The following is a 27,700-nucleotide window of genomic DNA, read 5'->3' as shown; positions in this document are numbered from 1 at the left end:
ATAAACTACCTCTACCAATGCTTCTGTTTTCTAACCATCCACTATTCCCACTTTATCCTCTACAAAGTCTCTATGAGCCCTCTTTACCCTTCCACTCTAAAGAACCTCAGAAGTCAACCATTGCCAACTTGTCAAATCTAAAACATCCTGCTTATTCTTGTGCCAGCACAACCTTTTGAGGCTGGTTGCACCTGAAGCAACCAACCTCAAAACTGGCTCTGTGGATTTCCTTTAAATCTCCACTTTCTTTTTACTCTCTCAAATAAACATAGGAAATCTAGTCCCTGAATAATTGCTTTTCTCTCTATAAAGTTTCTCAAAGAATTTATGCTGTTGCTTAGAATATACCATTCCAAATGTATATTATCAACAAAGTTACTGAGAACCTACCTACTACATACACACACAAAGTAATCATTTCTTACTCTAAGCAGACATCTCCTACCTCATGATGCCAGAGATATATTCCACTTAAATGTTCTCATGCATGTGTACAAACTGAGCTTCCTACCTCCCCTTCAACAGGCTAGCTCACTCTTTCTCCTAAATCCCATTCACTCTGACTCAAACCCAAGTTATCTTTCCAATGTCATCACCAATCTATACTCTACTTATTAATGAGTCTTTATTAGGGCATGGATATCCCTAATAATACCTCTCAGGCTTAAAGCTAAGGAATTAATCATACTTAAAGCTAGAGAAACAGGAGCAATATGATAGGGACTAAAGAGGTAGAATTCAGATTTCCCCACACATCTAACTTTAGAACAATCCAACAGAAACTAGAGAGAAGTATTTCTATTTTTTTAATTTCTTAAAATAATTTTTCTAGGGATCCCTGGGTGGCGCAGCGGTTTTGTATTTTGTATTTTGTATTTAAAGGGATGTTTATTTAGCAAGCATGTTTAGTGTTTGTGGCTGAAGAATTCAATCTATTGCATGAAACGTCTCCTTAAATTCTTCTAATGAACTATCATATCTCTTTCCAGATATTATCTTTCCCTTTTCGTGTAGATCTCATAAAACAGCTGCCAAATCCTCTAGACCAAACATACTGATTTCATTCATTCTTTCAATTATCCAGTCACTCAACCGATTATTACATGTAAAGTGTGATCCATATGCATTCCTAGACATGGAAGACCCAAGAATAAAGTAATCACAGTCTAGTGAAAAAATAAACATGGACAAAAGTATGATACAATATTGGTGCTGTAATAAACCAATAGCAGAAGGGCTATGGTTGGTTAAATGATTAAGTTTGACCTGGACCTAGAAGGGTGAATGGATCTTCACAGGCCAAGAAAAAAGCAGCAGCAATCTGGGAAAAGAGAATGGCAGGCATGAAAACCAAAGGACATTTTCGGGAAACAATAAACTTAGTAGGCTAAAATACAATTTGGTGTAAATAAAAAAGTACTGGCAGATGATACCAACAGATCTGGTGACTAATGCCTCAATATAAATATATATAATAATAAGGAGGTTAGACTGTGCTAACAGTTCTCAAGTCTTTTAGATATACTTAAAGTAAGAAGCCAAAAAAACAAAACAAAAAACCCTATGGCTCATCTATATCCTCTTTCACATTTCAGTGGAAAAGTAACTGTGATAAAATATATCACAGAAGAAGAATCTTTTTTTTTTAATTTTAATTTATTTATGATAGTCACACAGAGAGAGAGAGAGAGAGAGAGAGAGGCAGAGACATAGGCAGAGGGAGAAGCAGGCTCCATGCACCGGGAGCCCGACGTGGGATTCGATCCCGGTCTCCAGGATCGCGCCCTGGCCAAAGGCAGGCGCTAAACCGCTGCGCCACCCAGGGGTCCCCACACAAGAAGAATCTTAAGGAATTATTAATACTGCTAAAGCAAAACAGTAGAAGTTATTTGAACTGAACCACAATATGCATATAATTTAATCATTTGAAAAACACAAGCCGAAAAAAGAAAAACACCAGCCAAAACTATTGCTGATGCAAATATGCATCACTATTCATTCTAACAAACCTCAACAACCTCAACTGATAATGATGAAGCTAACCCAACAGTAATTTATAATTAAAACGCAAGGCCAGCAGCATTTAAAAATAATGACCTACCTAAAATAACATTAATGAATGCTCCTAACAAAATGCAAGAATTTCTGCTATTTAAAGGTGATTTTAGGGCAGCCCGGGGGGCTCAGCGGTTTAGCACCGCCTTCAGCCCAGGGCCTGATCCTGGAGACCCAGGATCGAGTCCCGCGTCAGGCTCCCTGCATGGAGCCTGCTTCTGCCTCTGCCTGTGTCTCTGCCTCTCTTTCTCTCTGTGTCTCTCATGAATAAATAAATAAAATCCTTTTAAAAAATAAATATAAAAAAAATAAAGGTGATTTTAGTAGTGGGGGAAAAAAATGAGGACCTGGAAAAATCAGCAGCTTTGGTATGGAGTTGGCAGGATCAGCTATGAGATACATATTTGAATAAGTCTCAGTGGTTACCTATGGGTGAGTGGTTGAGAACAAGGAAGTGAAGAGGAGTCTGATGTTTTAGCTTGAGAAGTAATCAAGAGGACAGCTTTGCTATTAAGATAGGAAACACAGAAGGAGGAGGAGGTTTGAGTTAAAAATGATAAAGATGAGTTCAGTAATCATAAATTGAAGTGTGTACAGAATATTTAGGTGGAGATGCTGAACAGTAATTAGAAATCCATTCAGTACCAGGCACAAGCTAGGTGCTGGAAATACGGAGATTACAGACCATACCATTCCTACTTTAAAGGAGCTCACAATCTAGTTACAAAGGAAGGTGAGCATTAGGACCCTTAGAATGCAGCAGAATAAGTGCTATGGCAGAGGTATAACTGGATGGCTGTGGGATAATAGAGGAGGAACACCAACCCCAGATTACAGGGTTAAAAAAGCAATGCAAAGCAGAAAGAGAGACTTGCAGCTGAAACTATTTGAGATCACACAAACAACAAAAGATGAAAATTAAACACAAATTCGGGACCCTATGGACACTTAAGTCTAAAAAATGATAGCAAAAACTCAAAGAATGGTCAGGAAGTTACAAGAACTCAGAAACACTGTCAAGAGGAAGCAGTCAACAACTTTATAAACATGGGAAGATCTGCAGAATGTGGACACAAATGAAGCTTGAGTTTTACATTTTAGGTTAGTCACTAATCATTTTAATGACTGCAGCTCTAACAGAATTATTGTCATACCCATTCTTTCCTTCTCAACTTTGACAAAGCTAGTTCTGGCTGTCATTACCTCTTGCCGAAAATCCTAACTCGTCTTCTTACCTCTGGTTTTTCCCCTCCCCAATGCAGCAGCCTATACAACACTAATCCATCTTAATTTTTTTTTAAGGTTTTATTTATTTATTCATGAGAGAGACACACACACACAGAGAGAGAGGCAGAGACACAGGCAATGAGAGAAGCAGGTTCCATGCAGGAAGCCTGATTGAAGCCTCAATCCTGGGTCTCTAGGATCACGCCCTGGGCCGAAGGCAGGCACTAAACCACTGAGCCACCCAGGGATCCCACTAATCCATCTTAAAATGCAGCTCACCTGATCTAAATCCTTCACTGGCCCATCATTATCTACCAAATTAAATGTAATACCTAATAAATGTATTCAGGTCTTTTCACAAATGGCCCCACTTTAGCTTTTCAATATTATTTCTATTTTCCTTTTTATATACTACACTTTGCTAAACAGTTGTATAATTAACATTCCACCAGTTATATTTAAACAATCACTTCTTTTTGCTGTCCTCAAACAGAACCCACACTGGAAAGCTTCTCGATTTGAAGGAACATATTCCATAAACATGAACTTTAACCGCACCCTACCTTGATTTTTGAGCTCTTAGTAACAAAGGATATAAAGGGGGAAAAAGCCACAAATGTAATAAAAGATATATGATACCTAGGAATAGAACTTAACAATGAATGTCCAAGACCTATATAATGAAAACTTTAAAATACTACAGAAGGATTCAAAAGAAATCTGGAACATAAGGAGGCTCTCTGTGTTCATACACAGAGAAGAGTTAGCATCTTTAAGCTATCTCTTCCTCCTAATTTAAACCAAGTAATTCTAAAGTTCACATAGCAAACAATATCAGAAAAACTGTGAAAAAGAAATAAAAAAACAATGAAGGGATTAAGTCCAGACAGTAAAATACAGTCTAAGTATTCAGTAAGACCACACACTAAAAGAAAAGGGAAAAAAATATTCAGATATGAAACTAAAGGGCAGCCTGGGTGGTTCAGCGGTTTAGCGCCGCCTTCAGCCCAGGGTGTGATCCTGGAGACCCAGGATTGAGTCCCACATCACGCTCCCTGCATGGAGCCTGATTCTCCCTCTGCCTGTGTGTGTGTCTCTCTCTCCCTCCCTCGCCGTCTCTCATGAATAAATAAATAAAATCTTTAAACAAAAAAATGAAACTAAATAGACATGAGAATTTGTTATATAATAATCACTCAGGAAAAGTTGAACTATTTAATAAATACATGAAGGCTACCATATAGTTATTTGGGGGAAAAAATGATACCTATAACACAATGTACATGCAGATAAAATCCTAAGTGGAGCAGAGTTGTAAATATAAAAGAATAAAACAAAAATAATGGAGAAAAAAACATGATAGAGAAGTCTTTTTTAATAACTGAGTCAAAATTCTGTTATAAAAAAATAATTCGACCACATTAAAAACAAAATCTATATATCAAAAAAACAAAACAAAAAAAACAGAAGCCAAAATCAAGACAAGGACTAATCTCCCTAATGTATACCAAACTCCCACAAAGTTTAGCAAGAAAAAGCTAAAATCCTAACCACTCTGTTGGTTCTGTGTCTCCCTTCAGATTGATCTGTAGCCCCCAATAAAGCTTTGCATGTGCCTTTGGGGAAAAAAGGGGGAGTGGGCTAAAATCCCATAGAAAAATGGGCAAGGGACATGAACTGACAACTCTCAGAAGAGGAAACACATTTTTCTTAAACATGTGGATAAACACAATCTCACTCAGAAAAGAAATACAAATTAAAACTAGTTAGAACACACCCATTTTTCACCTACTGGAGTAGCCAATATAAGTTTGATAAGAATGTTAAGACTGCAGAACTCTCAGTCATTGTGGAGGTACAAAACAGCAAAATCCTAGGGAGAGCAATATCGATCAGTATTACAAATATATATACCCCTTAACCCAGCAACTTCACTTCTAATAATTTATCTTAAGGTTATATTTACACCTGTCAAAATTATAGCTATATAAAATTATTCAGGGCAGCCCCGGTGGCGCAGCGGTGTAGCGCCGCCTACAGCCCGGGGTGTGATCCTGGAGACCCGGGATCGAGTCCCATGTCGAGCTCCCTGCATGGAGCCTGCTTCTCCCTCTACCTGTGTCTCTGCCTCTCTCTCTGTCTCTCATGAATAAATAAATAAAATCTTTTTAAAAAAAAATTATTTGGTGCCACACTGAATGAAAAAGCAGAAGAAACTAGAGTGTTCACGAAAACAGTAATTAGCTCAATAAATTATGGTATGGCCATACAAGGATAAACTATGCCACTATAAAACAGAACTGGAGGGCTGGGGGGAGAATGAGGCCTTAAGATTTAATCAGAATCTTAAAATTTGGCATAACAGAAAGCATCAACATAAAACCAGCATACAAAGCTTTATTTCATGATTATCTAAAAGCAGTAATTATGGCCGTGATGTAACATTACGTTAAAACAAAAAGTTGAGAACAGTGTATATTCTCCTATCTGTACAAAATACATTTATAACTATATACATGTATTTACCAATATATCTTTTATATTGACATATGTACATAAAAACATCTCTAGAATTTTTCACAAGGAAATAAAAAAAGCTACTTGCTGGGGCTTGGAGAACTTAGTGGATGATGAACAGAGACTGGAGAAAGATACTTTTTATGTTTTTTTTTTAAGACTTTATTTATTTACCTAATAACAGAGAGAGAGAGCACAAGCAGGAGGAGCGGCAGGCGGAGGGAGAAGCAGGCTCCCCACTGAGCAGGGAGCTTGATGCAGGGCTCCATCCCAGGACCTTGAGATCACGACCTAAGCTAAAGGAAGATGCTTAACCAACTGAGCCACCTAGGCGCCCCAAGTTTTGATTTTTTAACATAAACAAGTATATAAATACATCACTAATTTTTTAAAAAGTAAGAATATTTAGGGGTGAAATTTTGTAAACACTACCTAAATACTTTGTCACAGAAGTTACTCTAAACAAAAAAATGTTCAAGCTGAGAATGTCTACTCATGTAATCACTGACTTTACTACCATTGCATATAATAAGTGTATTTAAGAAGGCTCAATTGAGTTCCTAAAGTTATAAGCCAGAGTATGAACTTCAAAGTACTCGAATCCATTCAATTTCTAAAATTAATGTTTCTGATTATTAGGCAGCAGTTTTAAAATAAATATTTCAATCTATTCAGAAATAATATATGTGGTAAGCACATTTTTTAAACCACAATATGAATTACTTTGCTGATTAAGCTAAAAATCTAAGCCAAGTACCCAATTGTCCATCTATAACAGACTAGAATTATTTTCCATAAATTGGCTAACATACAAACCCTTTAATAAAGGGCTGAGAATTACAGTGTTTTGCAGCATAAAAGAACCTTCTCATTTCACAGAATTTCCCAAGGTGGTGCCACGTGAGAGAGATGAATTTATTGTACCCAAATGTTCTGCTTCTAGTGTGTTGTCTTTTCTACTATACCACACTTCTTTCTACAATGGCTTACTTGGAAATCTCTCAGAGCTGCAAGGGGTTTTCAGGGCTAAGCTTTGGAATCCAAAAGTCCTCCTATCAATAAAAATAAGTATCACAGAAATAGGACAAACCCTTCACAATTTTATAAAACTTATACTTGGATGGGTGATTCTAATAATAAAAATATTATTAAATCACTATAGTACATTATTCAAACCACATCTTGAATTATGCAACAGCAATGTCAAATTAAAATATATTATTGCTAATATTACATATAAAAAATTAACCTAAAAATTAAGGATTATGATTTTCATTCTAGATGAATTTTTATGTTTCCTGCCTGTATTTCTTTTTTTTCTTTCTTTTTTCTAAGGTTATTTTTAAGTAATCTCTGCACCGAAGGCAGGGGGCTTGAACTCATAACCCTGATATCAAGAGTCACATGCTCTACTGATTGAGCCAGTCAGGTGCCCCTACTGCTTTTATTTCTCAACTTTATTTTCTTTAATCACTTAACCTTTTTAACCTTTAATTTCTTTAACATTACATTTACTGCTAATGCCAAATCATATCATTTATATTTCAAGGAATATTTTTTAATATTATAAATGTCATTTCCAACGTATGTAACTGAAATGCCTTATGTTCAACTGATGTTAATGTTCAATAAAGAATGTCACATTTAAAACGCTTTCTGAAGGGCACCTGGGTGGCTCAGAAGTTGAGCGTCTGCCTTTGGCTCAGGGTATGATCCCAGGGTTCTGGGATCAAGTCCCATATCGGGGTACCCACGGGGAGGCTTGCTTCTCCCTCTGCCTATGCCTCTGCCTCTCTCTGTCTCTCATGAATAAATAAATAAAACCTTTTAAATAAATAAATAAATAAATAGCAAGCTTTCTGAATTACTAACAAAACCCAAAACAGGCAAATTAGAACAGGCTAAATGTCTGGAAAGGTAGTTTCCATTATTTACATTTTATCATATTAAAATCTAAAACGTTTCCTTCTTCCTTCTAGTTTCATCCAGTAAAATAAATCCAACAGTTTTCCTCTAGCCTTAATAACTCATGTGCAATGGTAAGACAAATTACACTACAAATCAGATTCATAAACATTCATCAATGACTGTATCACTGTCATCTCAATGTAACCAAATCTCATTTTACTCAAATTCAAAAACATACAAAGACATAAATCAGAATGCTCACTAAAATATTAGATAAGGTAATGTACGGGTGCTCTGTGGCTCAGTCAGTAAAGTGTCTGACTCTTGATTTACCCTCAGGTCATGATCTCATGGTCATGAGATGGAGCCTTACGAGGAGTGTGGAGCCTGCTTAAGATGCTCTCTCTCCCTCTCCCCAACTCCACACGTGTGCTCTCTCGCTCGCTCTCTCTAAAAAAAAAAAAAAAAAAGAAAAAGAAAAGAAAAGAAAAGGTAATGCAGACACTTACCTACATAATGCATATTAAGAGCCAAATACTTATACTGGAAAAGAGGGTTGTTACTGAGGCTACTTCTTTGGATCTGCTGGAAGAAAGAGCTGACATCCCATCTGTACAGGACATCCAACAGCATGATGCTTGGCACCCTCAGGGCCACATTTAACACTGCCTCTAGTTTTTCCTTTGCAGCCATGTTTTTTCTTGGAGCAGACCTAAAGTTCAGGAGACAACAGATAAAAATAAGTCACCTCAAATAGCTTTTAGGTATCCTACGAATCTAATGGATGGTCACATACTATACAAAAACTATGTAACAATTTATAACTCTTTAGCCACAACTACTACTTCCAGGTATTCTATTCATGAAATAATCCTTGTATTGAGTTTTCACATTGACTCCTTCAGGTCTTCCCAAACTGAATAAGTATTAAGGCCTCAAATTTATTTTTAAAAAGCTTAACTCCAACTCTAGGCACTAGCAATAAAACACCCTAATAATACTACAGCTTTTATCCAATTAACTTGAAAGAAAAAATTCACTCCTATAAAACTGAGATTTATGTAGCTCTTAAAAAAGAGCAAATTTTAAGTGGTTATTATAGGAAAAAGCCTAAGCTATTCAATAAAAATCTGGTAACTGCACATTTAGTTTGCAGCATCTCACAGTGTATCCTTTTCCTTACTGCTTACAACCAGAATTGAAGTACTGAATTTACATGATATATATATAATTCAGAGAACTCATGATACAGGTAAATAAAACATGGTTTGCAATACTGTTTCCTTGAACCATTAAAGTTAAACTCTCCATCTGAAATTCTCATAATCTGCCTTCAAAGTGGGGAAATAATGCTCATCAAATTCTTCCTGTGATTCACAGATATGCTGGCACAGGGAAAAAGGCATTGGAGTCTGCAGCCCCTGTCTTTGCTCAGCTATTGATGAGTTGTAGGAACAGATTTTAAAAAAAATAAAAATAAAAAGGAAGGAAATGAAAGATCTCCAGAACAATTTATTATTTAAAAAGACTATTCTGTGCAACACTGCTTTATATGATAGAGCTTTAAATTAATCCAAGGAATTATGAGAATAAGGTAAACAGAAGTGGGTTAAAGACAATTTTAAGAGTAATGATAATTCTCGATTGTTGGCTCTAACAATATCCTTTTCAGAATTTTGCTGAGAAAGCTAAACATATTTCCAGCTTTGGCAGTAATTTTAGACATTACAGGACAAATGAAAACATTTATTTCTGAAGAAAATTACAGTGACAGATTGCTATGCTATGGTTAAATATTTGTCAGTATTTCCATTTTACCCTAATTTTCATAGCTTCTAGCTCAGTTAAAAAACAAAAAAGGAGCTCAACTTGACAAACCATTATTTTAAGTTTTTCAATCACTGAAAAACTGATCCATTGTATCGATCATTGAGTCATCATATATCATTCTCATTACTCAAAAGTGATATAACCTAAGACTGCAGAGTTAACATTTTCATAAATAAATACTAAATTCTAATTACTTTAAATAAACAAAACCACTTTAAAATTTTTCCTACATAAGAAAAAAACACTGTGAAAGAATCCTAACCACGTAGTTGTGTCCTACGGGGAAAAGAACAGTGAAAGATAAAAACCCTATAATCGACATTTATTGTAAATTACAGCATTCAGGAACCTCAATTTCTCACAGCTCATGATATTATTAAATTTTTTAAAAATCTTAGGAATACACCAAAATATCACAGTAAGGCTAAGGGGATTTTTATTCCTTCTTTTACTGTTTGCCAAATGTTGTAAAATACCCATAATTGGGGCCTAAAAAAAGAAATTCCTTGTAGAAAGTGTTAATACATCTAAGCTATCTATATGACTTAAGGAAATATACAAAACCTAACTACTTACTCAGGTGGTCAAATAAATAACTTAGTTTGGTTTATTTCAAAGTACATGAATAGGTTTTTCTCACAAGCCACCAGTCATGCGTGAAAATCATCACAGACTGAGATAATATCACCAAGAGGCTTTATATTATAATGGAAAAAAAGTTAACACTCTTCCTATAATCTAGAATCCAATATAAATCTATTGTTTTTGCAGGTACTGCTACTGAGTTATTACTTGTGGTCCATTTTTATTTCATCTGACTAGGAGCCTTCCTCTTTTTATTTAAAAATATTTTGCTATTTTTAAATGTATCCAATTGTTCACCATTTTTTGTAACTCTTAAAAGGGTCAAGAAAAGAAAATGTAAACAAATAACCAATCCTGCATCAGAAATCAAGATCTGGACAGCTTAGCAGGACAGGGTGGGACCTCCCTAATTTTTATGGAAGATTATCTCTATTACAAAAGAGGGCCATTAGCAGGAGGGTACAAATTCTCTCTCAATCACCACTATTCCACCTCACAAATGGAACAAAACATAACAAAAAAAGGTCTTGAGTTCCTATAGCTCTCAAAAGAAAAGAATATCCAAGACTGATCCCCAAATTCTACTTCATAGTAAACCCAAGATTCAAATGTCTGAATTAAGAAGGACCTTGGATAGAATGAAATATGCCCACTTAATAACAACTCTAGGGACTCCTGGGTGGCTCAGCAGTTGAACCCCTGCCTTCTGCCCAAGGCGTGATCCTGGAGTCCCACATCCAGCCCCCTGCATGGAGCCTGCTTCTCTCTCTGCTTATGTCTCTGCCTCTCTCTCTCTCACTCTCTCTCTGTGTATCTCTCATGAATAAATAAAATCTTTAAAAAAAAAATTCTACTGTTCAGTAAACATTTATTTCTGTATGTGAGTGGTATTTTAGCAAGTCATTAGCAAGCGGGCCCTGTATTTGGACAAATTCAATATATGGAAAACCAAATCTAAAATGGTACCTACAAAGGGCACCTGGGTGGCTCAGTCTCAGTCGATTAAGCATCCCACAGGATTTCAGCTCGTCTCGATTTCAGGTTCGTGAGTTCAAGCCCCACATTAGACATTGAGCCTACTTAAAAAAAAAAAATCTAAAATGCTACCCACAAAAGCTGTGGGAAAAAAAATAACCCCCCCCCCCCCCCGCTAACACTTGATAATTTTGAATCTTTCTAAAGTGTAAGTACCACATGATTGGGTGATCACCATCACAAATAAATACCGCACACTACAATCCGGCACCACACACAATTTAAAATATTGTCTAAACAAAATGTGGAAACATTTATCTTGTTTAAAATCACTGAAATAGGGCGCCTGAGTGGCTCAGTTGGTTAAGTGTCTGACTCTTTGTTTTGGCTCAGGTCATGATCTCAGGGCTCTGAGATGGAGCCCAGCATGGAGCCTTGTCTCAGGGTTCCCCACTCCATGGGGAGTCTGCTTCAGATTCTCTCTCTGCCTCTTCCTCTGCCCCTCTGCTCAGCTCTAATAAATAAAATAAACCTTTAAAAAAATAAATAAAATAAAATCACTGAATCACTCATGTTTGCCAAACCACACTATTAAAAGCATGAAGTAAAAGTGGAGATTTATCTCCTGGGGGAAAAAGATTATTATACTTCTATGATGCTTGGTTCAAGCCTAATTTATCTTTTTCTGAGATTTATTATCAGAGCTAATGAGCATATTCCAAGTCAGAGGAAGCTTAAAATTCTCTTAAAATCAAAACAGTATCAAATAATCCTCACAAATAAGCAGAGGAACTGAACGAAAATTTAAAGTCCTTACTCTCCTAAAGCCAAATATACGTTATTTCCTGCCTTGTACAGTTAACAAATTTTCTCCTCCATGAAAGATTTTTATATTGCCTCCTTGATACGTTAGAAGAACTTGGAAAGTAATATGCAAAAACTATGTCTCAGCAAGTAATATAAACTAAATGTGACTCAAACTTAAAGATGTTTTACAGTGGAACAGTTTTTAAAAAAAACCTTTCCAAAATCAGCAAAAAAAGACTCAACAAATGCTAACCAAAAACAGGACCACAATGATTTCATTAAATGACTTTCCCAGACTTGGAAGCAGCAAGCACCACTTACACAGTAATGTCCTGTACAAGTATAACGTTGCACAGTTCACCATTCATATTTGTGGGTTAGGAAACACAGGAGTCTCATTCTACACATTCCTGAAAACACTGCATTTTGGTTTTGAATATGAAGAAATCAAACAAATCATCTTGAACAATTCAGAAATCATACACTTCTTTAAGTCATAGTTTGTTGAAAAATTATGTTAAGAAACACAAAATCTGATCTTACCAAAAAAAAAAAAAAAGGGTATTCACATCTCCTAGATAAAACGTCTTTAAAAAAAAAAAAGGCAAAAATCAGAAAGCTGTAGGACCAAATTTTAAATTCAGTACAATAGAAAATTTAAGGCTGAAACTTTCTACACTTTTTTCTCCCACCAAAATTTAAAAATCATCATTTTTCTTTGTCCAATCCAATGGGGGAAAAAAATTCCACCATCGGCTAAAACCGATATCTAGAAAGGTTTTTCTGGCTGTCCGTATGTTAGGATGGTGAGCCCTGCAAATATCAGAGGCAAAACTAGAACCTAAAATCGTAGGTAAACTCAGCTCAAAACTGAGACACCCGGGAGGAGAACGCATTTCTTACATAAGCATTGGCACATGTTTTAAATATAGCTGGTCCTCCCCACTCCCACACTATTCCTAGCTAACTTTGCATGTATGATTTCCACATAAACTACTAGCAATTCTGTGATTTCTCGATATCTCCCAAGTGGCAAAGACATGGAGTCCACTCTGAATAACCGGACCATCTTTCAACACTTGAGGGGATAAAAACTGCTCTCTCTGCCTGCCATTGGGCCCTCAGCCTGGGTCACGACTGCAGCACCGACAGCTCATCCTTTGGGCAGGATTCAAGATTCAGTAGAACGGCACGGTCCGTATTTTAAAAAATAAAAAGACACACAGTCCTCTCCTTTCAAACTAGTTTCCTGTTTACTGCAGACTGCGATGCAAAGCCATCCATTAATCTTTGATGTCTTCTCACTGCAAAGCCCCCTTCCTCTCTCCCCGCACCTCCTCCCCCACCCCGCCTGCTGATCTCAGCTGCGTTTGAACTATAGTAACCCCAACCCAGCTCGACGCAAAGCAGGCAGCGCAGCAGCAGGGCCGCTGCCGCCGCGGGGCTAGGAGATTACGTTCGCAAAAACTCTGCCAGTAGAGAGGCCCGTGCCAGGGAGCTCCCCTCTTGTCTGGCCAAGGGTGCTGGTCCCGCGGCGCCACGCACCAAAAAGCTTCCAAAGAAAGATGCGGGAGAAGTTCATCATCCCCGAGCAGGAAGGGGTCTCCGTCCTAAAGGGAGGGCAAGGGTCTCGGGTAGAAAAAGCAGAACAGGAGTAGGCTGGAGAAGGGATGGCAGGCGAGAGAGGAAACGATGGGGACAAAAAGGAAGGGATGGGGAGCGCTCTCACGGTAAAAAAGGACAGATGGGATGGAGAGCAAATGGGCCCCCATTCGAAGGATGGCTTGGCAGGCCTCTCTGCGCCCCCAAACACCCTCAAACCGCATAAGAGGAGGAAGGAGGAGACTGAGTTTGGGGCCTGCGTGGACCAAAGAAGGAGAAGTCAAAAGAAAAATGGGAGGGAAAGCTTGGAAGCAAAGTGGACAAAGACGCAAAAGAGGGGAAGTTGGAAGTGGAACTGCAAAAAAGGCGCTGGAAAGCAGCAGCTAGGAAAGAGGCAGCTCCCGAAGGGGCTCAGACATAGCCTCGAAACGGGGTCCTGGGGAGGCGATGGGGCAGAGCTGAGAGGGGGCATCGCTGGGACGCCGCGGGGAGGTGAGGGATGCCTCCAGGAGGGTGGGGAGTCGGGAAGGCGGCGCCCAGCGCGCGGGGGCTGGCGGAGGGGCCTCGGCGGGGTCCGGGAGCCGAGGACCGAGTGGGAGCGGGCCGGCGGGGAGGGGGCGCGGCGGGCACGTCGCCGACGCCGGGAGGAAGTAGGGAGACGAACCCGGGCAGGGGCGAAGGGGGAGAAGAGGAAGGAGCGGGCGGAGGGCTTGGGGGAAGGGCGGCGGGAGGAGGGGGGAGGGGAGAGGGGAGGGGGGCGGGGACGCGCCGCGACCAGACCTGGCCGGGGGCCGGGGGGCCGGCGGCGCGGACGGCTCGGTCACCTCGGGCTGTGGCCTCCCTCCCCGCGGGGCGAGCCGCCGGCGGGCAGGCGGGCTCCGCAGCTCCCCGGCTCTCTCGCCCGCCCTCCCGTTCTCCTCGGGCGGCGGCGGCGGCGGCGGCGGCGGGGGCCGGGGCGCGCGGCTCACAGCGGCGGTTCTTCGGCGCCGGGCCTTGGTTGCAGCGTCTTGGGAGGCGGCGGCAGCGGCGGCGGCAGCGGCCCGACCCGTGCGGTCACCATCGTCCGCGGCAGCAGGCGCTGCGGGCCGAGCCCCTCAGCAGCCGGCGGCAGCCATGGCCTACTGCGCTCGCTCCTCCCGCCCCCGGCGCTCTGCGGCGGCCGCGGTCCGCTCTCGCGCTCTGCGCCTGCGCGCGCCGCGCCCCGCCCCCTCCCCCGACCGCGCACGCGCACGCGCACGCGCCGGCGCGCGCTCCCGCGCTCACTCACAATCGCACCGGCCCGGGGCTTCCCGCGCCGCCTCCGGTACGTGGGCGGGAGACACGCGGCCCACGCGGCCGGGCTCAGGCAGCTATGGAGACGCGCACCACGCCGACACCTGCACGCGCACTGTGACACGCGCCATTCTGACACACGTGTGCTCTCACACTCCCCGACACCGGAGCCGCACGCGCTCGCACCCACACTCACCTGCCGGGACCACGTGGGAGGACTGGAGGGGCTGATCCTCACCGTGCAACCGCAGTAGCAACGATGCTGGAATTTTTTTTTAACTCCCTCGCTGACTGGGCTGGACTGTCAACTCCATGGCGTCGGGAACCAAGTCTGAGATGGCTCAGCAATGCCTAGCACACAACTGGGGCTCCTTACGCCCCTGTCGAATAAGTGAGTGGATGCACCACTGAAGACGTTCACGGGTTATCCCTTGATTTTAAATTTCCGCCCCTTGGTTTAAAGAATTTGTTCAAGGAATTTTATTGTATGAAATTAAATGGTATTTGTTTCGTTTGGTTCAAGGGTCAAAACAGAGATTAGTGTATACACCCCGTTCCCAAGGTCAAGGAGGCTCGGTTGTTTTCTCCCCAACTGACCAGCCTTCCTACTCTAAATGTTAACACCTTTTAGGGCAGAAACTGTTCCCCACTTCCCAAAACAAAGCCTGAGGCACGTCGTGTGTGCGCAGAACAAAACAAGAATGTTGCTAGGCTTCTAAGCTTTGCTGGACTCCTCGTTCCCCGGTTTTTCTAGGGCCTCACGACTCTCCACAAATCCCTCACCCCATCTGCCTCCTTTTTCCCCAGGGAGAAAAAAAAACAACAAACAAACAAACAAAAAAACACTGTTCCTTGCTGTGTCTTTGGTGAGTTCCTGGAGATGGAGATCCAGTCGCTACTAGAAACCAGTCTGGCCTTTGATGTTGGCAGCGCCGTATGTACACTGAAAATACACACCCAGTAGTAGGTAAGATGTTGCAACTATACTAGATCATACTGGAATTGTGAAACCTCCACTTCTGCATGGACCAGAGAAATTAACCTACTCCAGTCTAGATTTCTTTGTTGGGGGCCCCCCTTGGAAATTCAAGTCTGTCTTCTGTACTTTAAATAGTAAAACCTCCAAGTCCTCACAACCTTTGTATCTTGCTAAAATTGTAAAAGCAAGCTCCACCTTTAGCAAATATAATTCCTGGACATATCATTCAGTCAGATTTAGAGGAACTTTCTTTCCACTAGTTTGATAGCTCTATAGAAATGAAGTTTTAAAAATTTCTGGGAAGTGTGTTCATAACTTTCCATAGACACCTTTCATCCTGGTGCCTTAGACTACTTTGGAATAACCAAGCCTGATACATGATAGAGCAGCAGTTTTATGAGTCTTTTTATATATAGTCTGGTAAGAAATTAGAGGCCACATGACTAATGACTAGAATAGAAAAGTGCCCAAGAAAGCAAAGCTTTATTCTTTGGTTTCCTCCTCACTTTAACAACCTTACTACTGACTCAGGCAAAAAAATCTAAGGTCAGAAGCATTGCAAAAAGTCGAAATCTATATGACCTTAAATTCTAATTGGATTTATTTATTCTTTTAGGGTAAATTGCAGAATCTTGAAATTTTCCTTTAATATTGTTACCAGATTCGTGTTTTGTTTAAATGGAGGAGAAGCTTACCTCAGCTCTCACATTTCCTTTTTTAAAGGGAAAAAAAAAAAAAAAAAAAGGCTTCAAAATCCTATAACCCTCACTAATAATAAGTACTCCAGACTTGTAAAAGCAGGAAAAAGTCACATGTCTTTTTCACCTTTGAATTTTACAGTAGCTGCCTATAAATGCTAAAGCTCAAAACAAGTAAAGAAAATTACTCTGGTAATGAAAGGGTTACTGCTATTATATTGCTGCTAATCCAGTTTTGGGAAAGCTCCACATTGCCAGATGCAGGTAACTGAATGAAACTAGAAAGAAAAAAAAACAGAGAGAAGAACTGGGGGTGGGGCTATAGAGAAGATTGCCGAAGATGGCCCAAATAAAAAGCGCAGTGTAGAAACGACTTGCTAGAGGCACCCAACTCACCCAAAACAGCAAAGGTCAAGAGTAAAACTTGTAAGTACCTGGAACCAGGCTTAAGAAAATGCCCAAATGCTACAACCTGGCCATAAAAGGAATTATCTTCAGGGCTAGAAGGAAAGAAGTGGAATGTGTATGATGGTGGAATGGGAGACTGTGGACTCCAAAGGTTATTCTCCTGTTCTCTAAGTTTGGAAAAGTGCATGTTTGTTACAGCCCTAGTTATTCCAAAAGACTAATGCTTGAATGCCTTCTAAAACCAACTATTGGGCAGCCCTGGTGGCGCAGTGGTTTAGCGCCGCCTGCAGCCCGGGACGTGATCCCGGAGACCCGGATCGAGTCCCACATCAGGCTCTCCGTATGGTGCCTGCTTCTCCCTCTGCCTATGTCTCTGCCTCTCTCTCTCTGTCTCTGTCTCTATGAATGAATAAATAAAATCTTTAAAAAAAAAAACTATTGCTAATAATCCCATAGAAATTGTCCTCTGTTACAAATCTGCAGATAATTGATAGCCAATTCACTATGCCTTCTGGATCCAGAGATAAGAGCTCATATAACAGGGATCCCTGGGTGGCGCAGCGGTTTGGCGCCTGCCTTTGGCCCAGGGCGCGATCCTGGAGACCCAGAATCGAATCCCAAGTCGGGCTCCCGGTGCATGGAGCCTGCTTCTCTCTCTGCCTGTGTCTCTGCCCTTCTCTCTCTCTCTCTCTCATAAATAAATAAAAATTAAAAAAAAGAATAAAAAATAAAATCTTTAAAAAAAAAAAAAAGAGCTCATATAACAGACTTCAGATAATGGGGCCCAAATCCAAAAAACTCAGATAGCCAACACTGGAAATACAGGGGAAAGGAGGCTTATCATATATTCAATTTATTTACTCATTTTATTCCTAGGCGCACCATGAGGTTTTCTTTAATTCCAAAATAATTAACTTTCTTGAGTAGAAGAGTCTAAATGATATATAAAATTTAATTCAACCTGACTACCCTCATGATTTGATTTTGAAAGTCAATTCTAAGAGGAAAACTGTAGTCTTCTTAGGCAACATGGTTCAGTAAAGAGAAATTAACTCTTTTTTAGATATAATTGAAATAGAATTCATGTACCACACGATACACTTCTAAAGTGTGCGACTTAGTGGTTTTTAGTAGATTATCATAGAGTTGTGAAACCATCACGCAATCAACTTAGTACATTTTCATCACCATCTCCTTTCCAAAAAAAAAAAAACCAAAATACAAAAACTCTCTTTCCCTCCAGCCTTAGGCACCTGCTAATCCTTCTGTGTCTTACAGATTTGCTTATTCTGGACATTTTATATAAATTAAGTCATACAAGATGTGGTCTTTTCTGTCTGCCTTATTTCCCTTAGCAACATGTTTTCGAGGTCCCTCCATGTTGTAGCATGGAGAGTTATTTAATTTCTTTATATTGCCAAATAACATTCCTTTGTATGGCTATATCACATTTTGTCTAGCCATTCATCAGTTGATAGATATTTGGGTGGTTTCCATATTTTGGCTCTTATGAATAGTGCTACTATAATCATTAGTATCATATACAAACTTTTGTGTAGACACATGTTTTCGTGTGTCTTGAGTATATACTTAGAATAGAATTGAATTACCTGGTCATATAGTAACTCTGTGTTTACCTGTTTTCCAAAGTGGCTGCTCCATTTTACATTCCCACCAGCAGTATATGAGGAAAGAACTCTCTTAGATTCAGATACCCTTACCTGTTAAATATGGGACCCTGTGCCAGATGTTCATAATTTATAAACATCTCCATTTGTCCTCTGTAAAATAGGGATAATGACAGTATCTATTTTACAGGATTATAATAAAAAATAAATAAAACAATATATGCTAGTATTCCTGGTACAAAATAAGTCCTCAATATATGTTATTCCCTCTGTCTTTGGTATCTGATTGGCAACATTTTTTTTTTTAAGATTTTTTTAAATTTATTTATTAGTGAGAGACACACACACAGAGGCAGAGACACAGGCAGAAGGAGAAGAAGTAGGCTCCACACAGGGAGCCCGACACGGGACTCGATCCCGAGACTCAGGATCACGCCCTGGGCCAAAGGCAGACACCCAACCACTGAGACACCCAGGCGTCCCAGCAACACTTATTCTGTACTAAAATCAGAGATAAAATTATAATTTCCTTTAAACAATAAGAAATACATACACACAATTGGTGCAAATAAATATTTTTCATGGATAATTGGAAAAGCAATAGAACTTATATAGTTTTAATTTAAAAATAAATTTATCTTTTTATTTTAAAGATTTTATTTATTTACTCATGAGAGACAGAGCAAGAGAGAGAGAGAGAGAGAGAGAGAGAGAAGCAGAGATACAGGCAGAGGGAGAAGTAGGCTCCATGCAGGGAGCCCGACGTGGGACTCGATCCCGGGTTTCCAGGATCAGGCCCTGGGCCGAAGGCGGCCCTAAACCACTGAGCCACCCGGGCTGCCCTAAATTTATCTTTTTAAAAAAGATTTTATTTACTTATTTGAGAGAGAAAGAGCACAAGCAGAGGAAGAGGCAGAGGGAAAAGCAGACTCCCTGCTGAGCTGGGAGTCCCCAGGGCTCAATCCGAGGACCCTGGGATCATGACCTGCGCCAAAGGCAGATGTTTAACCAACTGAACCACCCAGGTGCTCCTAAATTTGCCCCTAAATTTATCTTTTTCTTCTTCCTTTAGACCTAATGCCTGAGACAGGAGGAAAAAATACATTGTTGTTTGGTTTGGATTTTTCAGATTTTCCCCAAAATATTTTTTATTTCCCCAGTTTTTTTATCTTAAAGAGTTTCAAAGATACATAAGATTTTTTTAATTGCGATCATCACTCATATACTCACCATCTAGATTCAACAATTGTTAAAGTTTTAAATATTTGCTTTATATGTGTGTGTTGTGTGTTAAGCTCTTTGAGAATAAGTTGCAGACATCAACACACTGCACCCCTCAGTACTCCAGCCTGCTTCTTCTGAAGCTTTCTCTAATATTATCAAATGACCTTACCACACCTAAGAAAATGAATTATAATTCCCTAATCTTTTACTAATTCCCTACTACTTTTACCGTTTACTATCACAGTTCTCCCTGAAATATGTTTTACAGGTAACTTTTTTCCTAACCCAAGACCCAATCAAGTTTCACTCATTGCCTTAAATTGTTATGCCTTACAAAACAGCTTTGCTTTTAATCAATCTGAGTGCTTGTGCCTGTTTTGAATCTCTAACATATCAGCAAGGTGGAAAATGTATTGTTGCCATTGTTTTTAGATTTAAGCTCTTCTGGCGGACCTCTATCCCACCCACTTTATCTGTATTGATTCTGATTGAGACTGGGATGGGTAGTAATACAAAATTGTGTGCTGCATGATGATATTCAGCTGAATAAATGGATATTGTCATAGACATTTGTTAGTTGCTTCCCCATACCCATTATTCCCTTTTTTTTTTTTTTTTTTAATTTATTTATGATAGTCACACAGAGAGAGAGAGAGAGGCAGAGACACAGGCAGAGGGAGAAGCAGGCTCCATGCACCGGGATCCCGACGTGGGATTCGATCCCGGGTCTCCAGGATCGCGCCCTGGGCCAAAGGCAGGCGCCAAACCACTGCACCACCCAGGGATCCCTCCATTATTCCCTTTTTAATACAATCTTGCACATTCTAGCCATGTAGTCTATTGGTATATTAATCAGTTTATCCTATCTCCCAACATGGTTAGTCCAGAGAAGGACCCATGACCTGAGAATCAGGGCAACACAACACCAGAGCTTTGGATTCAACTATTGAAAGAACAAAGTTTCTCTTTCCTGCTTAATCTAAAAAAGGAATCTTATAATTTCAGGGACTACAGGTAGTCATCTTGGATCTAAAAGGTAAGAACTTGAAAATGACTCAAAGCAGGTAAAAGAACATAAAAAGAAACCAGGATCTGGTCCCAGTGTATGAGTCCTGTTCTAAGCTCCATCCAAAGCCAGCATGTCCACCTCCTGTTCTTAACTACATTCGTCAATAAATTACCTTTTTTTGCTTAGACAGGTTGTGTTTTCTGTTGTTTGCAGTTAAGAAAGTCCTAAGGCATTTGATCCTTTTAATTTGTTAGAGTAATATGCTGTTATAAACATAGGATGTAACTTAAAAAAAATGAGAGGTAGAAACACAATTGTACAACTTAACAAATTGTTATAAAACTCAACTATTTAACTACTCTCCAGAAATAGAAGCTTGTTAATACCCCAGAAAATCCCCAATACTCTTTCCCATCACAACTATCTCACCACAAAGGTAACCATTTCTCTGATTTTAATATAGTCACTTCCTTATCTTTGTTTAACCACCTAAGTATGAATCTCCAAATGTTGTTTAGTTTTGCCTGTACTTGAATTTTATATACATGGAATTATACAGTATATATTCTTTGGTGACCAGCTTTTTTTGCTTAACATTGTGTTTGAGAGTCAATTATTTTCTTATGTGAAACTGCAGTTCAGTCATTTTCATTGTGGTATAGAATTCTATCACATGGAGAGAACATTATTTATTTATTCATTCTGCTATGTATGAACATTTGGGTTCATGAACACCCAAATCCCAGTTTGGGGCTACTACAAATTATGCCATCAACATTTTTACACTTGTCTCCCAGTGCACACAGGCACACATTTTCTTAGAAGTGCATTGCTGGGCCATAGTCTGCAGGTATTCAACATTCTTAGGTAACTCCAAATTGTCTTCAGAGGTGTTTGCACCAATTTACACTCCCAACACCAATCCCTCAGAGTCCTATTGCTCTACATTTCAGCCTACAATTGACATTGTCAGCTTTTAAATTTTAACCATTCTCCTGGGGTTTTTAACTTGCATTTCCCCAATTGCTGATGAGGGTGAGTACCTTTTCATATGTTTACTAGCCTTTCAGACTTCCTCTTGTATAATTGTTCAAGGCTCTTGCCCAATTTTCTCCTGGGTTGTTTGTCTTCCTTTATATTGTTTTATATAAAAGTTGTTTTATAATCCTTTATATTCTGAATGCAAGCTCTTTGTCAATTATCTACACTGAAAAAATCTTCTCTTGTTCCATAACTTCCCTTTCATTCTTTAAATGGTGTTTTTAATGAACATAAATCCTTAATTTAATATTTTTTAAATGTTTAGTGCTTCTTTTAAGCCTATTTCCCGCCTGCTCCACAGTGCCATCCCAAGTCAGATATGTGTATTTGAGTAGGTCTGTTTCTGAACTATTTCATCCCACTGGCTCTTCTGTCTTTGGTAGATACCAAACTGTTTCAATTACTGAATCTAAATAAGAAGTCTTGATAGGTGGTAGAGCAAGTCCTCTCCCCTGAGCTTCGTTTTATTTTGTTTTCTTCAAGAGAATCTTGGCTCTTTGCATTTCTTTATCAATTTTGGAATCAAATTTGGAATTTGTGCTTGTTAAATTACCTAAGATCTAGTTGAGATTTCTAGTTTTCAACATGGAGGTCTTACATTATCTTTTGTTACATTAATTCTTAGATATTTTATGTTTTTGACGCTACTGCTAATGGTAATTTACATTTTGTGTTAGTCTTTGAATATGTAACGGTAAATCTCAAGAGAATCCCTGTCCCCAAGAACTTCCAATCCCTTGGGTTTGCAGACAGACATATTAAATGTTTTAATGTAAAGTGAAATGGACTAGTTATGCTAAGGTGGGCAGAAGTTACCATGGAAACACAAATGGGATGGATTCACCCATTCTGTGGGGTCATGGGCTGGAAGAAAGGGAAAGGCATTCTAAGTGTTAAAAATAGGTAGGAATCAGCTGGTGTGACTACAGAGTGAGGCAAAGAGGGTAAGAGCACACATTTTATATACACATTTCAGAAAGGATGTTTACGTGGAACACTTCTTGCCTCAGTGTTAAATGAGGTGCCAAAACAATAGAATCAGATGTCAGCATGGGTGTGAAGCAAATTCTCCTATGGGCATAATTTACAAAAGGAATGTGAGCAAACTAGTTCTAAGACTCCTGGACCCATTTAGCCAGATAAGGTTATTAAATGCTGTAAAAGTGTGAGTAAAGAAAGGATTTGAGAAAAGTTTCTTTGGAGACAGCTGTTGCTGTCAGTACTGCCAAGCAAATGAGACATCATGGGGGATACTGCCTCCTTCTCCTCTGGTCTAATAGTGATGAGATCTTCCATGAGACCATTCACAGAGTTTGAAATGTGTTCCCTGCAAAGGGCTGGTGCTTGATGTCCACCTGAGAGAGTGAAAGCAACCTGTGGCTGTCTTGGGATGGATGATCATTGCTAGAGTTTGTCAAAGGAAGTAAGAGGTATGTGGGTGTTTCCCATGGAGCAAATGTGCACCACATGGGAAACAGGGCAGGCTGACCCCAATTGTCTGGGGCCTTTTACAGTAGGACTAAATAGAAGGGCAGAGGGCCCTGACAATAAGAAATTGGATAGAGATAAAAATCCAATTTTGAGAGTCACATGTGACTGCCTAGAATAAAGGTACATCCATCCAGGTCATTGATACCATAATTAAGAAATCTTCAAACAACTCACGGAGGGTCACCAGCTTCATGCTTTAGTTGATCTGTTATAAAAAGTGAGCTAGCTTCTCCTAGTTTATATACCAGTAGCAATCTGGTACTAATTGTTCAGATTATACAAAGTAACTAGTAACCAGTATGGAAATAGCCTAAGCACTCTTGGAACCAGGTCCTCCATCTAAGTCACTTCATGACTAGCATCCTGAGCCATTAGCAAGTCAGTGATATTTTTCAGTTGTATTGTCCATATATCTTTCTCAATCAGCCTCTATTAAAAAGAGAGAGAGAGAGAGAGAGAGAGAGAGAGAGAGAGAGATGTGCACTAGGCACCAGGAGAGAAAGATTCAAGTTTAGCCACCTGCCAGATTCAGAGAGTTTGAAGGCTACTAACAAGTATGAACTTCCCCATTCTTGACTTGTCCTGCTTTGGGCAGCTTTCACCCAGGTGGGGTCTGATGCAGCTGCTGGTACACAGGAAGGAAGGAAGTGGGGACAGAGCAGAAGTCTACCACTTCACATATGGAGAGAACTCTCACTGTTTGAAGGGAGATTGAAGCATTTAATTAATCTCTTGAGTGGACACATTCTAATTACCAAATTAGATCTGTAACTTAGAGTGAGTAGGACTGCTCATTAAGAAGTCTTGGGATCTGTCCAAGTTTGCATTGGAGGGCAGGAAAAATAAATTTTCTGAATAAAAATATTAAGGGCTAGTATGTAACAAAAGCAGATACCCCCCCAGAGTGTAAAGTACATGTAAGAAATGAAAAGCAATACAATTATGACTGGATCTAAGATTTACAGAGGGAATACAAGGATTGATGAAGTAAACTGGGCTCTGTTCAGGAGCTCAGCAAAGACTTTCTATGCCATGCTAAGGACTCTGGACTTCAAAGGAAATGAAGCAATACTGAGGAGTTTGTGCAAGAGAGTTTAATAGTTATTGGTTATTTACTGTGTTCTAGGCTCTGTCAGTGGTTCACATGAATTATCACATTGTACCCTGCTTCATGTCAGACTAGCCATGCCAGAAAAAGTAACACAGAGTCACATTTCTGAGTCTATTTTTAATTTTTTTTTAAGATTTGTATTTATTTGAAAGAGAGAGCACAAACGGGGAGGAGCAGAGGGTAGGGAGAGGGACAAGCAGACTCCTTGCTGACCACAGAGCACGATGCCAAGCTCGATCCCAGGACCCTGAGATCATGACCTAAGCCAAAACCAAGAGTGGGACACTTAACTGACTGAGCCACCCACGAGCCTCCACATCTCTGAGTCTAGAACTCAAACTCCAGTTAAATCTAAGCCTTACTGGGATCCCTGGGTGGCGCAGCGGTTTGGTGCCTATCTTTGGCCCAGGGCGCCATCCTGGAGACCCGGGATCGAGTCCCACGTCGGGCTCCCTGCGTAGAGCCTGCTTCTCCCTTTGCCTGTGTCTCTGCCTCTCTCTCTCTGTGTGACTATCATGAATAAATAAATAAAATCTTAAAAAAAAAAATCTAAGCCTTACTCTTGACTAGTTAGGTGACACTGGGCAAGTTACTTAACCTCTCTATACCTCAGTTCCTTTATTTTTAGGATAAAGATAATTACCCAAAGCACTTCATATATTCTTTGTAGGATTAAATGTGTCCTCATTCTTGGTGACTTCAACAACAGATAATCCATGTGGGGTTTTCTTTTTATTTTTTTTTTAAGATTTCATTTATTTATTCATGAGAGATACACAGATAGAGGCAGAGACATAGGCAGAGGGAGAAGTAGCCTCCTTGCAGGGAACCCAATGCAGGACTTGATCCCAGAACCCTGGGATCATGGCCTGAGCCAAAGGCAGATGCTCAACCACTGAGCCATCCAGGCATCCCTCTTTTTCTTTTTTTAAATTGTGGTGAAATTCACATAACATCAAATTAACCATTTTAAACTGAACGACTGAGTGGCATTTAGTATATTCACAGTGTTGTACAAACACCACCTCTACCTAGTTCTAAAACATTTTCATTGCCCCAGAACAGAACCCCATGCCTGTTAAGCAGCTGTTTCTCATTCTACCCTTCTTCATTTCTTCGTTTAACTCCCTCTCTTAAATGTTCTTTGCCTCCTTCCCATACTCTCTCAGAGTTACATCTTAAACTGTCATTACATCAACTTCCAAAACCTCAATTTTGAGCATCTTTCTCTCTGATTACTCCTACAAATATTCTGATTTTTTACTTTTATATATATATACTCACACATTCTTCTCAGCCTCAAACTTCCAATCCACTGACCCTATAAACTCTTTACATACCCTTCTGAGGCCCCTACATCTCTCTTTACCCAGCATAGATTCTATAGTGTATCATTTAAATTTCTCATTTATAAATGTTCTTAACTTTCTTAACCATCTGCTTGGCACCTGCATCTGAGAGGCTGATACTGCTGGATAAACTCCATAAGCAATGAATCTCAAAGCTTAGCCTTCAGCACTGTTGCACAAACCCACTGCATTGTCCTGGTAAGACTGTTCTCAACTCCCTAGAATGACTCATTCTGCTTTCTTCTCAAACCTCTAATACCACCCATTCTGTCCTACACTCACTTTCACCTGAGTGAGTAACTAAGAAGATGGACACAGTCAACCAAATTTCTCATCTTTCCGCTATGATCCACCAGTCTTTGTGGTAATATTCTGGGCCTTCTTTCCCTCCAGTGGGAGAAAGTTCCCTGCTCCTGTCAAAGGTCACATCCTCCACTAGCGATCTGGATCGCAGCCTTTCTTGCTGTCTCAAGGGCTTAGAACCTGCAATAATTCTCCTTTTCCCTGTACCATCATCTTCTCTTCCTTCTCTCATGGATAACTGCCACTAGCATACAAACATGCTTAGGATGGCAATCTTAAAAAAAAAAAATCCCTTAACTTCATGCCCTGCAACCATCACCCCCATTTCAGTTTGAAGATTTTCTGAGAAGTTGTCCATAGCCGCTGTCTCAACTTCTTCACCCTCCATTTGTCCCTTAATCTACTCCACTTGGAAGTCCCCCCTAAATGCCTCACTGAAGCCATTCCCAACAAGAGCATCAAAGACTTCCTTATAGGCAGTTCCAATAGTCCCTGGCCAGTCCTCATCTTATTCTACTCCTACTACCAGTAGCATTCAGAGAGCCTGTCACCTTCTTTCTAGAAACACTTCCAGTTTTTAATTTCTGCACTGGATTCGTAGGGCTGCTGTAACAAAGTACCACAAATTGGGAAGCTAAAAACCACAGAAATGTATTCTCTCACAGTTCTGGAAACTAGAAGTCCCAAATCAAGGTATCAGCAGGGCCATGTTCCCTCTGAAGGTTCCAGGGAAAAACTACTACTCACCTCTTCCAGCTTCTGGTGGCTCCCAGATACCCTGGCATTCCTCGACTTACTGATGACATATCACTCCAATCTCTGCCTCTACCATCACATGGCCTTCTTATAAGAATAGCAGTCATTTGATTCAGTGCCCTCTGTTATCCAGTATGACCTTATCTGAATTAACTAACTGCATGTGCAGAAACCATATTTCCAAAGATGGTCACATTCTGAGATTTCAGATGGACATGAATTTGGGGGGACCCTATTTAACACTGCTGGTTTTCTTCCTACCAACTGGCTGCTCCTCCTCTTTCTCCTCTTCTGGGGCTACTTTCCTTCCACTACCTCAGCTCTAAACATTGCAGGGACCCAAAGCTTGCCCCAGTGCCCCTTCACTTCTCTAAATACACTGTCTCCTGAGGAGAAATCATTTAATCTCACAGTTTTAAGATTCCATTGATGACTCCCAAATTTATGTTCCAGCCCTCACCTGTACCCATATTAATAATAATAGTTAACACCATTATCCAATAGGATATTTACTACGTGCCAGACCCAACTGTAAGCTCTTTATGTGTATTAATTTAATCCTCACAACAAATTTGTGGGATATTATTTTTATCCCCAATGTATAGACGAAGAAAGTAAAGCACAAGGAGGTTAAGTAAATTGTTCAAGCCCACATAGAGAGAGGGAGCCAGGATTTGAAACTGGGTAAGCTGAGCTCACAGCCTCTCCTCTTGACTACTATATGTACTTTGGCTTTCCACTGGGCTCCAGGTTCATACATTCAACTTCAACTTCACATCTGTGCTTACATGTCTAATAGGCATCTTTGATATGAACTAAATAGAAAGTTTGACTCCCCCTGCCTTCCCACCTTAATCTTTCTTTCCCTGCTTCCACATCTTAGTATATGATACAACCAACACCCAGTTGCTCAAATAAAAAAAGA

The 27,700-nt window shown here is 40.1% G+C and overlaps 1 protein-coding gene and 1 long non-coding RNA gene across 4 annotated transcripts in view; one reads left to right on the top strand and one right to left on the bottom strand.

The window, feature by feature from the left end:
* Positions 1 to 14,635, bottom strand: part of RNF145 (ring finger protein 145) — a 57,776-nt gene extending 43,141 nt beyond the window's left edge. The window contains exons 1-2 of one of the 3 annotated variants that reach the window (XM_072824314.1): positions 14,475 to 14,635; positions 8,217 to 8,419 (exon numbers count right to left, since the gene is read on the bottom strand). In XM_072824314.1, coding sequence (XP_072680415.1) covers positions 8,217 to 8,419; positions 14,475 to 14,566 — 295 coding nt within the window. In that variant the 5' untranslated portion in view covers positions 14,567 to 14,635. The other 2 variants (XM_072824315.1, XM_072824316.1) reach the window with 2 other exon arrangements.
* Positions 14,636 to 14,760: 125 nt separating this feature from the next.
* Positions 14,761 to 20,909, top strand: LOC140632377 (uncharacterized). The gene is made up of 3 exons (XR_012029931.1): positions 14,761 to 15,169; positions 15,586 to 15,745; positions 20,721 to 20,909. It is a non-coding gene; the product is annotated as an uncharacterized lncRNA (long non-coding RNA).
* Positions 20,910 to 27,700: the final 6,791 nt, after the last annotated feature.

Source organism: Canis lupus, chromosome 4 (genome assembly GCF_048164855.1).
Source record: "Canis lupus baileyi chromosome 4, mCanLup2.hap1, whole genome shotgun sequence".
NCBI lineage: Eukaryota > Metazoa > Chordata > Mammalia > Carnivora > Canidae > Canis > Canis lupus.
Note: the sequence above shows the minus strand (reverse complement) of the source record. Positions and strands in the feature narration are given on the sequence as shown.